General features: G+C 49.0%; 1 protein-coding gene across 1 annotated transcript in view; it reads left to right on the top strand.

Moving 5' to 3' along the window:
• Nucleotides 1-13,859, top strand: part of FAT2 (FAT atypical cadherin 2) — an 82,658-nt gene extending 68,799 nt beyond the window's left edge. The window contains exons 20-24 of the mRNA XM_043913348.1: nucleotides 642-787; nucleotides 6,146-6,587; nucleotides 8,955-9,108; nucleotides 10,154-10,611; nucleotides 11,921-13,859. Of these exons, the coding sequence (XP_043769283.1) occupies nucleotides 642-787; nucleotides 6,146-6,587; nucleotides 8,955-9,108; nucleotides 10,154-10,611; nucleotides 11,921-12,453 (1,733 nt within the window). The 3' untranslated portion in view covers nucleotides 12,454-13,859. The remainder of the gene's footprint in view (nucleotides 1-641; nucleotides 788-6,145; nucleotides 6,588-8,954; nucleotides 9,109-10,153; nucleotides 10,612-11,920) is intronic.
• The last annotated feature ends 750 nt before the right edge of the window (nucleotides 13,860-14,609 follow it).

The following is a 14,609-nucleotide window of genomic DNA, read 5'->3' as shown; positions in this document are numbered from 1 at the left end:
AGCTTGAAAAACTCGTTTAAGTGAAGTTTCAGACCCCTCACTATGCAACAGTGCCTTAGCAATTGCTATTGGGGATGGGGCATGCAGGACCTTATGGAAGTTTTAAACACATTATTTATCACTATTTTCTTTCTTCTTGACTTAGCAGCCTATCATGTGGGATGTGCTTATTCAAATGATTACACTCCTAATGATGAAGGAGATATCTTGAGGCAAAAAGCCCTTGTGGTGTTCCTGAAATCACATATATATTCAAGATCCTCTCCAGCCTGGCCTCCTTCTTCCCCAAGTGACGTCAGAAACAACATGGAAACTATGGAGGATTTTGATATCAACCAACATACTTGGTTGATAATATTTCTGGCTCGATTCTTGTTTCCTTCATGGTTTGAGCTCATAGTTTCTGATACAGGCTGGGACCCAAGGCAAGGGTCCCTGGGGCCAAAGAAAGGTGTGCAGGGTGATGGACCCTGTCTAACAGTGTGACCCTGGACAAGTTACCCCACACCCTCGTTTCTTCACCTGTAAAATGTGAGCAATAACTTTGCTTGCCACCCAAGGGTTGAGTGAGACAAAGTCGGTTCCAGTGCTCCGTGGTGACCACTTGGATGTGGAGGTGACACCTTCGGTTGCTTTCACAGGTACTGCCGTGAGGTTCAGCGGTCAGAGTTTTGGGCGGTACCATCTCCCGGAGGCTCAGAACGGGCACATCCACTTCCGCCTGAAGACTCTCCAGTCACAGGCAATTCTCCTGTTCAGCAATAAGGCAGTGCGTCTCTCCCTGAAGGTAAGGCATCGCCACCCCGAGAGATTTCCTGGGGGCGTGCCAGGCTGGGGAGGTGGGGCAGATGGGCGTGGCCAAGAAGGCAAACTTCCTCAAAGAAATCCTTGCGTGGTTTATTGTGATCCTGGGTGCAACTCTCGAAGGTCAGAGCATGAGACTTTCTAGTTACAATGGCCAAAACCACCCCACTTGGGGACGCATCATGCCCTAGTACAACAGAGGTTGGGCTGTTCTGAGGGATGACAGAGAGCCTCTGAAGATACAAAGAGAGATGCATGAGGCCACCTAGCTGGCTGATGCTTTTATCACCTTGGCCGAGTAAGAGACCAATGTTCCCCAAGATGGGTTGGACCAAGGGGGCGCTCAAGATGCCAAACTCAGCATTAAGGTACATGGAATCATATGGAGGAAAATGAATTTCCTTTCTCAGGGTCTTTCAGTTTTTCTGATTATATCTTGTAGAAAGTCTCAGAGTACCTGCCTGATTTTAACACCTCCATCACACATGTCCATCTCCCAGACAGAAAGGAGACTTTGGCAGCTGGTTCATGCTAAGTTGCTTCAGTTGTGTCTGACTCTTTGCAACCCTATAGACTGGAGCCCAGCAGCCTCTGCTGTCCATGGGACTCTCCAGGCAGGAATACTGGAGTGGGTTGCCATGTCCTCTTCCAGGGAGTCTTCCCTGCCAAGGGATCGAACCCACATCTTATGTCTCATGCATTGGCAGGCGGGATCTTTACCTCTAGCACCACCTGGGAAGCCCCATTTAGAATTTTTTAAATATTTATTTATTTTTACTGCACTCGGTCATCATTGATGGGCACAGGCTTCCTCTAGTTGTAGCAAGTGGAGGCTACTATTTGGTTGTGGTGCCTGGGCTTCTCATTATGGTGGCTTCTTACGTTGCAGAACGTGGGCTCTAAGAACAGGGGCTCAGTAATTGTGATGCTCTGCGGTGTGTGGGATCTTCCCACAGCAGGGATCTGTGTCCCTTGAGTTGCAAGGTGGATTATTCACCACTAGACCACCATGGAAGCCCTAGTTAGAATTGAATTCATTTAGCAAATATTTATCAAGCATTACTATGCAACAGGTACTCTTCCAGGTACTTAGGTCTTATCAGTGAAAAAGATTTTAAAAAACCCTCTTAGAGTTTTCATCCTATGGTGAGAGACTGACAGTAAACCTAATAAATCAGAAAATTACAGAATTTGTCTAAATATGATAAGTGTTTGGGGTTAAAAGAAAAAAAAGGTTAAGGGGGATCAGGAATGTGGGAAGTTACAATTTTAAATAAGGTGGTTAGGGAAGGTTTCATTGAGGGTCTAGTTATGTAGCCCTCTGGAGGAACAGCATTCTAGGTAGAGGGAACAGTCATTGGTAGGAGATTGCTTGGCATGTTTAAAAACAGCTCAGATGTCAATATGGCTTGAGTGAAGTGAGTCGGAGAACAGTATTAGCATGAGTTGAGGTCTGATACGTAATAAGATGAGATGAGATCATATCTATAAAAAGTTCCCAGGCTATTTAAGGACACTGGGTTTTATTCTAAGTAATGTAGGGGATGTTAAAGGTTTTGAGCAAAGAATTAACATGGTTTGACATATGTGAAAAGGGTCCTCATGGCTACTGTGCTGAGAATAGACTTTAGAGGAACAAGGATGGAAGTGGAAAGACCCAGCCCAAAGGAAGTAATTCTGGTAAGAGATGATGGCAGTTTAGATTAGGGGAATGACAATGGAACTGGGGAAAAAAAGAGTTCAGATGCTAGAGGTATTTTGAAGGCAAAGACAACAGGACTCCTGATGAGCTGAATGAGGGCTAGGAGGGAAAGCAAGGAGTAAGATATTGACTTGGAGCAACCAGAAGGAATGGAGTTGCTGCCAACAGACCTAGCCAAGGATATGGATAGAGTAGACTGGGGAAGCGGGGGTGACCAGGAGTTCCATTTGGACACATGAGCTTGAGACAACTATTAGACCTACTACTGGAGCTGGACAAACAAAATCTAGTTAGAAAGTTCTGGGCTGGAGGTGAAGATCCGAGATTCTTCAACATATATGTAGTATTCACAACCATGAGACTGGGGAGATCACCAAGGAGTGCAGGTTAAAAAGAGGGTACATCAAGGATTTATCCTTGAGATACTCCAACACTGAGAAGTCAAGAGAAGAGGAGAATCCAATAAAGGAGAATGAAAAGATGCAACCAGTGATGCTGAAAGAAAATGAACAGAGTATTGTATCTGGGAAGCCAAATGAAGGGCTTGTATTAAGAAGGAAGCAGTGGGACTTCCCTGGTGGCTTGGTGGTAAAGAATCCATGCATGAAACATGGATTCAATCCCTGGTCTGGGGAGATCCTACATGCCTCAGAGCAACGAAGCCCATGCACCACAACTGTTGAACAAGTGTAGAACCTGGGAGCCTCAACTACTGAACCCATGTGTCACAACTACTGAAGCTCACATGCCCTAGAGCCCAGTGCTACGCAACAAGAAAAGTCACTGCAATGAGAAGCCCATGCACCGCAACTAGATAGTAGTCCTCACTCTCTGCAACTAGAGAACAACTGCGTACAGCAACGAAGATTCGGCACAGCCATAAAAAAATAAATAAATAAAATTATATATAAAAAGAGAAGGAAGCATTAAGTGATCAGCTCAGTCATGTTCTGCTAAGAGGTCAAATAAGATATGAAGTGATATCAATCATTGGATTTGGCAACAAAGAGGATGCTGCATAATCTGACATCAGTGGTTTCTATGTCATGGTGTCATGGTGGGTAGGAGCAGAATTTTATTACAAAGGGAAAGCAAATAAAGAAAGTGCAATCTGACAGGAGATTTGGGTTCAATAAAACTTTTTTTTTTAAGATTAGAGCAATAGGGACTTCTGTGGTGGTCCATGCTCCCAAAACAGGGGACCCAGGTTTGATCACTGGTCAGGGAACTAGATCCCACATGCCAGAGCTAAGACGTTCTTATGCCTCAACTCCTCAACTAAAGATCCCACATGCTGCAACAAAGATCAAAGACCCTGCATGTCACAAGTAAGACCTGGCAAATAAATAAATACATAAATATATATATATTTTTAAAAGATTAGAGCAATAACAGCATGTCTATATGATGACTGAAATGACCCAGTGGATAATGAACAAAGACATAGGAAGGAGAAAGGATAGTCAGTGGTCTCTTGTCCAATATATACGAGGTTAAGAAGCGTGGGGTGGGATCTAGTGCATGAATAGAGAGATAGGCTTTGGACAACATGGACAGATGTGATGGTGACCGTGCCTATAAGTTCCCATCTGGTTGCTGAGAGCAAGGATGGGGAGAGAGGCATTAAGGTCTAAGGAGAGAGAAGTGAAAATAGTCATCTGGGAGGGTGAGGGGACTAAACAAGACAGTGAAAGTGAAAGTGTTAGTCACTCAGTCTTGTCTGACTCTTTGCAACACCATGGACTGTAGCCCATCTGGCTCCTCTGTCCATGGAATTCTCCAGGCAAGAATACTGGAGTGGTTCACTAAGAAAAAAAAAAAAAGAATACTGGAGTGGGTGGCCATTCTCTTCTCCGGGAGATCTTCCCAACCCAGGGATCGAACCTGGGTCTCCTGCATTACAGGCAGATTCTTTACTGTCTGAGCCAATAGGGAAGCCCAGCCAAGACAGTACAATCGTACAGTTGTTGGGTAGTACAAAGGACACATTTGAGACTCATGGCCATGAAATTAAAGGGAGACAGATAAACAAAGACTGTGTGTTACTCCCTAGCCACGTTCAGCTCCATGGTACCTATACAAAGTAGAGGGAAAGTTGAGTTTTACCTGATGTGTGTATTTGCCATGTGAGATCTACCAAGTTAGAAAGGGAAAAGAATTTATCTATGGACTTTGAGCTTGATAAGGTGAGGAATGAGGACATGACAGATGGGAGAGACAGTGAAGAAATGGAGGGATCAATGGAGTCATGGTCTTTGGTAGCTGAAAGCAGCAATTTAATAACAATGTTTTGCGTAAGATGTACTTATTTTTTTAAAAATTTTTAATTGAACAATAATTGCTTTACAGAATTTTGTGGTTTTGTCATACATCAACAAGAATCACCCATAGGTACACCCATGTCCCCCTCTCCCATCTCCTTCCGCATCCCAGACTTCAGCCTGTCACAGTGCCCCGTTTGAATTCCCTGAGTCACACAGCCAATTCTCATTGACTATCTATTTTACATATGGTATGGTAATTTTCTATGTTACTCTCTCCATACATAAGATGTACTTATTTTTGACATTCTCTTTCCTCAATGGCAAGTTATATTGGTTTTCTATTTGCTGTAATAATACTAAGCATTCTTTTTAATAAAGGTATATGTAGCACTCAACCAGGGCAAAAATCGGCAAGACTGTGTACAAATGGCCAGTCTCTAGAAAACACTGGGTTAGATCTTCACATTTCCCCCAGAGGAAGCTCTACTTAATCCAGCTCTACTTAATAGTTTCACTTTGTTGTTGCTCGATTGCTAAGTTGTGTCCAACTCTCGGTGACCCCATGAACTGCAGCACACCACCATTCCCTGTCCTTCACTATCTCCCAGAGTTTGCTCAAACTCATGTCCATTGAGTTGATAATGCCATCCAACCATCTCATCCTCTGTCATCCCCTTCTCCTCCTGCCTTCAATCTTTCCCAGCATCAGGGTCTTTTCCAGTGAGTTGGCTCTTCGCATCATGTGGCCAAAGAATTGGAGCTTCAGCTTCAGCATCAGTCCTTCCAGTGAATATTCAGGGTTGATTTCCTTTAGGAAATCCGAAAGCATCAATCCTTCAGTGCTCAGCATTCTTTATGGTCCAATTCTCACATCCATACACGACTACTGGAAAAACTACAGCTTTGACTATATGCACCTTTGTCAGCTTGTGGATCCCCTGAAATCATCTTTGAGATCCACTTCAAGAACTGCTGAACTGTTGAATAAGGCGTGGGGGTGAGGGGGAGGTTTTTGGTTTCCCTGAAGGCTTAGGAGAGTAGAACACTAGAGAGGCCTGTGAAGAAGAATCCAAAAGACAGGGTCCAGCGAGATGTCTCTGGGCCTCAGTTTCCTCATCTGTGAAATGGAGATGTCACCTCTGCCCAGGACATTCCATGGAGAACAGCAAAGGCCAAATGAGACCATAAATGGAAGTGCACTTTGAGGGTTTTTATGCTCTACAAATACAATGTCTAAAAAAATACAGCCTTGAAAAATCACTACCCCTTCTACCTGTAAAAATACACTAACATTCTTTGCACTAGCAGCTTCTGAGCAAGGGTTTTTCTAAGCACTTCCTGGTTTTGCTGACGGTCATCTGGGTTTTCTTTACAGCTGGTCAACGGAGTGCTCCAGCTGGAATACCACTGCCCCGGTGGCTTCTATGGAAATCTCTCCTCCCGGTCGCACGTGAATGACCACGAGTGGCACTCTGTTCTGGTGGAGGAGATGGACACTTCCGTCCGCCTGTTGGTTGACAGTGCAAGCAGCACCTCCCTCGGGCTCCCAGAGAACTGCCGGGGTCTGAAGCCTGAAAGGGACCTCTTTCTGGGTGGCCTCGTCCACTCGCATTCTTCCCCAAATGTCTCCCAGGGCTTTGAAGGCTGCCTGGATGCTGTTGTGATCAACGGAGAGGCACTGGAGCTGCTGGTCCATGGCAAGAAGGTGGCCGGCTTGCTGGAGAGGCGGGCCCTCACGGAGTGCTGCTTCCCCAGTGACCAGTGCGGCCAGAACCCATGTCTCAACGGTGGGAAGTGCTCGCAGACCGGAGGGGCAGGTAAGGCTGTGGCTGACCCTGAGGCTTATCCCAGGAGACTCTGCAGAGGACCCTGACACGCTGGACTAGCAATCATGGATCACTGTAGAGTTGACTTAGCATATTTCTCCACACCGCCCCATGAGGGAGAGAGGGGGAGGAAAGAGAGCCACTAAAGCTCTGTTTTACTACTCAGGAAACCACTGTGCTATGGAAGGAATACCTGGAAAGGTAAGGGAACTCAGCCAAGGTCACGGGGCTGAAGTTAGAGCCAGGTTCAGGGTTTAGATCTCAGTGGAAATAATTCCTCCCTTCCCGTTACTGTCTGGTGAGTTGGGATTGGCTAGGTTTACACCAGGAGAGGCCAAGAGTCTTCTTTCTCCTTCAACAAGAACTATCTTTCTACTTGTTTTTCTGGATGGGGGAAGGGCATGAATGGGGACCTCCATGTAGAAGGCTGAGGTCAACACAACTGTGTCATCATTGGCCCATGCTAAGTTTCTCTTCCTTACTGCCCTTGATACCCCACTGCCTTTTCCCTTCCCCAAACTCACAGGCAAACATTTAAAGCTGGTTTTTGTTTTTGCTTTGTTTTTTTGGCCACACTGCACAGCATATGGGATCTTAGTTTCCTGACCAGGGATCAAACCCTCACCCCTCAGTGGAAGCATGGAATCTTAACCACTGGACTGCCAGGGAGGTCCCTAAAGTTTTTAAAAGAGTCCTTTCAACATGCATGAACTATGTTTCACTTGCTTGAATGTTTATACTCTTCCATCCACACTGCCACAAGTAATTATTTTTTCTAATTTATTTTTTTTAATTGGAGGATAATTGCTTTACAACATTGTATTGGTTTCTGCCATACATCAACATGAATCAGCCATAGGCATATATATGTCTCCTCCCTCTTGAACCTCCCTCCTACTGCTTTTAATTTTGGCTCAATTTGCTGAGGTGTGCATGTGCTTACCTTTCCCCTCTCCACTTTTCTAGCAATGGACATCCCGCTTCCATCAACAGTGCTGTACTGAACATCCTTCCATGTCATCTTACGAACCTACATGAGAACTTTTACACACACACACACACATGAAATTCACAAACCCAGAGTATACCAATACTTTGACTAAGTCAGGCCAGATTGCTGTCCAGCATGGCTGCAGCAGTCTGTATTTCCACCAGCAAGTGCGTGGGGTTCCTAAGCACCTATATCCCTGTCAACACTTGGCCCTCTCCCATTTTCTAATGTTTGCCTGGCTGATAATACTGTCATTTCTACCTGAGATATCCAAGGAGTCCATCACTTGTGTGTCCCTACTGCCATCAGTCTGACCCCAGCCCTCATCACCTCTCGTCTTCTCTTCTGCACCAGCCACCTCTCTGCTCTCCTGCTTCTGTCCCTCCATTAGCATCTTCCAGCAGGACACCAGAGCCATCCTTACACGGTGCAGATCTGAGCACATCGCTTTCCTGCTTGGAACCTAGCGGTGGCTTCCCCTTGCTGTTCAGATGGAGTCCCGATATCTTACTCCTGCCTGTGGCTCCTATGCACTGGACGCTTCACCTGCTCCCACTCTCCCCTCTGCTCCCTAGGCTCACGCCCGCCCTGACCCCTGGTGATATGTCATGCCCTCTTCTCTGAGTCTCTGTACACGTTCTCCTTTGCTTAAAGCATCTTCCTCTTTGCCTTTCTATCTTTTTGCCTGGCTAATTTTTACTCATCCTTCAGGTCTGAACTAAAATACCACCTCCTCCAGGAAACTTGCCCTGGTCCCTAGTTTAGGCTAGTTCCCTCCCCTAACACTTTCTTTCAATAAAATGAATTTTTATAATAACTACTAATATACTGATATGATCTATAACTGTCTCAGCTTGATCCCTCAAGTTGCCATTTGCTTGTGGTGTGACTTTGAGCCAATGTCATACATTCCCATGCTCTGCTTCCTGGCCAGCCATCAACTTCCACCTGTCCCCAGGTGCAAGGACAATAATAGTAACTAATGATGAGGACCATAACAGCAACCAATCTCAGAGCCGACAGGTGGATCAGATGAGCTAATACATGAAGATGCTTTGAACAGTGAGTACACTGAATAGCATTGTCTAGGATGACAATGATGATACCCATTAGCACCTGTGAGGTGACTAACAGATGTTCCCTGTAGGCTGTAAGTTGTTTGAGGGCAGGGATCAAGTCTTCTTGCTCAGCTGAGCACCACTGCCCAACACAGTGCAGGTGGCAGAGGGAAGCACTCATTAACTAAGTGCGGACACTGGGATCTGCAAACATTCGGGGTCCCCCTCCATCCTGGAGGACCAGTCCACCCGCAGTCACCTGACGACTAAACAAGTGCATCCTCTCACCTCCCTGCCCTTTCCTCCCAGGATATGTCTGCACATGCCGCCCACAGTTCTCCGGGAAGCACTGCGAACAAAGAAAGGAGAACTGCACCTCAACTCCCTGCCTGGAAGGTGGAACTTGCATCTCCTCCCCCGAGGGAGCCCCCTGTATCTGCCCTCACCCCTACACAGGAGACAGGTAAGCACAGGAGAAGCCCCCGGCTGTGGGCTCCTCTGCCTGAGGTTTGCAGCACCTCTGCCCTCTGAGCCCTAGAGAGGCCAGTGGGCAGCCAGGGGCTGAGTAATCCAGCGACCTGGCCTCTTGGCCTCTCCCAGGGGTCAGGCCTTCTTCCTCCCACCACCTGCATCAGAACACCCTGGGAGGGGACATGCTCACTATAAAGACAGACCACCCAGGCCCTCTGCTGCAACTGGTGGACTGGACTCACCAGGCTGGGGCCCAGGAATCTACTTCCTACCAGCTCCTCAGGCACTTCTGGTCTATGCTGAAGTCTGAAAATGCTCAAGTTATTCTCTTGCTCTGGCCCCTGACTTTTCAGAAAGTGGCCTGGGGGCAATGATTCCCCTTGGGACAGGCTCCACTGTGGACTCAAACCCCACCACTAGCTACCTGTGCCTCACATAAGGCTGCCCTGCGGTTGCCAGGGAAGGAGAATCATCCCCTAGAATCCTAGACACAAAGAGGCTTCTGGCAATTCACTGGCTTTATGGTTTCCCAACTTGGAAAACTTTAAAAATCATGAGGGAGACTTATGAAAAATACAGATTCCCGGAGCAATTAAATTGGAATCTCCAAGGAAGGAGGCCTGGGATTCTATTTATAACACGCTCCCAAGGGACCCCCCACCCCTGCTGTCAGTGTGTGTGTAAGAGATCCAATGATGTGGTCCACCCACCCATTTTACAGGTGGGGAAACTGAGGCCCAGAGAAGGAAAGGGCTTCTCCAAGATTCCCCCATATGTTTATCTTAAAGTCCTTTCTCTCAGCACCTGGTCAGGGAACTAAGATCCCACATGCCACAGGGCAACTAAGCTCGCAGCCTGCAACTACTAAGCCCAAGTGCTTCAGAGCCCTCCTGCTACAACTAGAGAATCTGTGAACCACAAAGAAAGATCCTGCATGCTGCAACTAAGACTCAATAAAGCCAAATAAATAATAAATAAAGAGGGGACATGGAAAGGCCTATATAGTGACTGGGTCCTTTATTTCTCTGTACCTATAGGTGTGAAATGGAGGCCAGGGGCTGCTCAGAAGGACACTGCCTCGTCACCCCTGAGATCACAAGGGGGGACTGGGGACAGCAGGAGATTCTGATCATCATAGTGGCCCTGCTGGTCATCGTCGTCATCTCCACGGTGCTTCTCTTCTACTGCCGCCGTTGCAAGTCGCACAAGCCCGTGGCCATGGAGGACCCAGATCTCCTGGCCAGGAGTGTGGGTGTTGACACCCAAGCCACGCCTGCCATTGAGCTCAACCCCCTGAGCACCAGCTCCTGCAATAACCTGAACCAAATGGAGCCAGGCAAGACCTCGGCTCCGAATGAACTCGTCACCTTTGGACCCAGCTCTAAGCAACGGCCCATGGTCTGCAGCGTTCCTCCCAGACTCCCGCCAGCTGCGGTTTCTTCCCACCCTGACAACGAGGCCATCATTAAGAGGAGATGGTCAGGAGAGGAGATGGGTCAGTATAGCCACAGGCTGTTAGCCTCTGGGATTGATGGAACAGGGCAGTAGATGGAAACACTCCATTATCTGAGACATGATGGTTTTCAGCCACCATCCAGTCCACGAAGGGATGTGGTCAAGGTCAGGGTGTACTAGTGGGCTGGACCAGACTTCAGGCCTCTGGACTCAAGAGTCTATGCCTCGTTCCACTGAACTGTGATGCACTCTAAATTCCAAGTCACTCCACAGGATTAGCTCTTTCTAATATTAGTTTTCTAAGACGTCCATGGCAGAAACCCACAGACCCTGGATGGGGGTGGGGAGGATCCGTGGGGTTAAAAGGGAGCTTCTGTATATATTTACTTGGGTTTCCCTGACGGTTCAGCTGGTAAAGAATCCACCTGCAATGCAGGAGACCTGGGTTTGATCCCTGGGTTGGGAAGATTGTCTGGAGAAGGGAAAGGCTACCCACTTCAGTATTCTGGCCTGGAGAATTCCATAGACTGTATAGTTCATGGGGTTGCAAAGAGTCGGACATGACTGAGTGACTTTAACTCACTTACATATATATTTACACTTTTCTGGAAAGGGAGAGAGAGAGGCAGTTGTCCAGTTGGCTGGCCACCCAGTCTAGAGGTAGAGCAGCCTTGGGCCAGACCTGGCTCATCCCAAGGAGGGATCTTCACCCTCCTTTCACCTTCAGCTCAAAAGGGGGTGAATTTGTAAAGTACTTTATGTTTCCAGGCTACTAATAGTTCAACAGTTATTGGCATTAACTGTCTGCCGATAGGGTAACTGGGACCCATATAGACACAGTGACTTGTTGTAACTCTCCCAACTCTTCAGGACCTGGGATAGAGGTAGGACCAAGGATGCCTGACCACCAAGCTTCCAAGCCACATCTCATGTAATCACCCCCCGTGATAGACACCATCAGGTCTCCTAGTCCAAAAGACATGTTTGTTTCCCTCAACTAAGGAGACAAAACTCACCAGTAGGATTTTGATGGAGCTGCTGTCTCCAGGAATGGGAGTTGGCTGCATGGAGCCATTCAGATTCTTCCCTTATTCACTCACCCTTGAAGCAGTGGCACAGATTTGCAAAATGGGCTGGCTTTGAGTTAAACCTCTGGCTTTCAACTTGGCCCCACTGAATTCTAGATATTAATTTAAGCTGCCAGAGACAACACACACAGATGGGCCACATACCCACTGACTCCTGGGCTCCTCTCTGCCACATGCTAAGTCATGTACATTAGCTCTAAGGCCAGCTAGAACCTTCACCAGGGAAACTCAGGGCTCACCCTATCATGTGTTCCCTTTCAGTGTACCCAGGCGGAGCCACAGTCTGGCCCCCAACTTACTCCAGGAAGGAACGCTGGGAATACCCCCACTCCGAAGTCACCCCTGGCCCTCTGCCACCATCGCCTCACTGCCACCAGAACCCAGCCGTGATGCCGGACCCCAGTGGCCTCTATGGGGGCTTCCCCTTCCCACTGGAGCTGGAAAACAAGCGAGCACCCCTCCCACCCCGTTACAGCAACCAGAACCTGGAAGATCTGATCCCCCCACGGCCCCCCAGTCCCCGGGAGCACCTGCCGGCTCCCTGTCTCAATGAGTACACGGCCATCAGCTACTACCACTCGCAGTTCCGGCAGGGAGGGGGAGGGCCCTGCCTGGCAGAAGGGGGCTACAAAGGGGTGAGCATGCGCCTCAGCCGGGCCGGGCCCTCTTACGCTGACTGCGAGGTTGGGGGTGGGCACCCCATGGGCCGGGGCCAGCCCCAGGCCCCCCCCAACTATGAGGGCTCTGACATGGTGGAGAGTGATTATGGGAGCTGTGAGGAGGTCATGTTCTAGCTGTCCTCAGAGGGAGGCAGGCGGGAGGCTGAGGACTCGACACCTCCCCCCCGTCTGGTGGGGAGTGAATTGAGCATGGCTGGGAAAGAGGGAGGGAAGCCCCCATACCCAGTCCAAGCTGCCAAATCTTGAAATGTGCTCTTGCAGACCCCCAGCTGGTCCCTGAGGATGGAGGGAAGCTGAAGGTAGAGCTCCAGACACAGCACCAGGGCCCCCAGCAGAAAGGGGGTGCCCAGAGCCGTTACCCTGGAAACCCAGGAAAAACTGGCTCCTGGGATAGGCAAGAGGCAGTGGGTCCCCCTGATGGTCCCCAGGGATCCAGAGCCTGAACTAGTGGGCCGACCCTGACGGGCACACTCTTAGACCTGCCCACAGCTGCGCTCTGCCGGCCACGGCGGGCCCGTGCCTCACAGGCAAGCACCACACCTGCAGTAGAGACAAGGTCCAAGGTCACACACCCTGCGGGGCCACAGGGCTCTCCAAGGGGCTGAGAGGTGAGCAGCTACCACATGTCACCTGTGCACCCTGCCTGCCAGGCGTCGGGGGTAAGGTGATGAACCTCGGTGACGAGGCTTCTCCACCGGCATCGCTTGGCCTCAGCCTCCTGATGGTCCCACTCCTCTAATCTAACTCCAAGCACCTTGTCCCTCCTTTTCTAAGCCATGTGACTTTCTACCAGCCAGGGCCGGCCAGGATCTGTGCAGCCCTGAACTGTCTTTGTTAAAGAATTCAGACCTCATGAAACTCTGGGCTCTTCAGCCCAAGTTTCGCAAGCACTTTGGGCCAAAGGCAAGAAGGGCACGATTCTTCATGTTTGAAATAATTCTTAGGCACTTTTCAACCTTGCTGTCTGGATGAGCTGCCCCATAGGGACTTTTCTTCCCTAGACACAAGGAAGTCAACTCCTGCGCAGGGAAGGGAGGCAGCAGGGAGTCAGACACCAGGAGGGTCCTCTCCTGCCCCCTCTGTCTCAGAGGCCTGCCAGTCCAAGTATTACCTGCAGTGACTCAACCCTATGCATGGAGGGTCAGTGTGGGCGCATGTCTGCACATATGGGCGCCCATGTATAGTACGTGTGCACACATGTGCAGAATGTATGTAGCCAGGAGTGGGAGGGACCAGAGGCTTCTGGTGGCCTGGCCACTCCTTCCCCTGCCACTCTGGTCCACTGCTTTTTCATGTGTGTTGTTTAGGGACACAAAAGTAAAAAGGAAGAGAGATGGTGACTCTTACCCACGAGGCTGCTGCTTATAGCTAGAGGGAGCTGTGTGGGTGAGAGGGTGTCTGTGTGTGTGGTTCGCGGCTGAGCGGGCGACTGTGAGCGTGAATGATAGGGTGCCTGGTTTCATTGCTCATCTGTTGTTGTTATTTTTTTTTTTAACAATAAAATATCTTTTTTACTGTTATTTTCTTTGTTCCCTAGGCTGTTTGGGGTTGGTTCAGGGGAAGGTCACAAAGGTCTACCAGCCATTCCAAGCTAAGTTTCATGGAGTCAGGGGGTCGGAAGGGACCCCAGAGGTCACTAAGCACCATGATTCCCTTGAAAAATGGCTAAACTGCAGATCCCTGAGTTCCACCCACACATACAAAATCAGAACCTCTGGGGGTAGGGCCTAGGACACTGTTTGGAAAACCACCTCTAGTTCTGACACAGTGGGGCACAGTGAGTGGACAAGTCTGCTAAAGAACAAGTGAATGAAAGGCCCAGGACAAGACTTCAGGACTGCTGACCTCTGGCCAGCACCCTTGGCACCACATCGCAGTGGCCAGGCTGAGGAGACTTAATATCACAGGTCTTGGGAGGCCAGTTCCCTGATGCCCAGAGTCACCTGTGGCCACAGCTCCACAGCTCCACAGCTCACCTCGAGGCCCAGCTGGATGTGAATGTCACCAGGCAACCTGGTCCTTGCAGGCCTTGCTGGTCCATCACTGAGACTGGAGGGTCCAGTCCCTGCTGTTGGGCTCCCAGCATAGGTGAGCAAAGAAGGCATGCCCATGGGTGGTACCACAGAAGACAGTGGCTTGGGCGCCCAATGGGCTCAGTTCCAAACTAGCTCTGCCACACCGTAACGTGGCCTCAGGCAGGTACAACCAGGCCTCTCACTGGTCAGTAAAATGAAGAGTAAATAATACCCCTATTCTGAGAGAGAAGATCA

Source organism: Cervus elaphus, chromosome 9 (assembly GCF_910594005.1).
Source record: "Cervus elaphus chromosome 9, mCerEla1.1, whole genome shotgun sequence".
NCBI lineage: Eukaryota > Metazoa > Chordata > Mammalia > Artiodactyla > Cervidae > Cervus > Cervus elaphus.
This window is presented reverse-complemented; position numbering and strand designations above follow the sequence as displayed.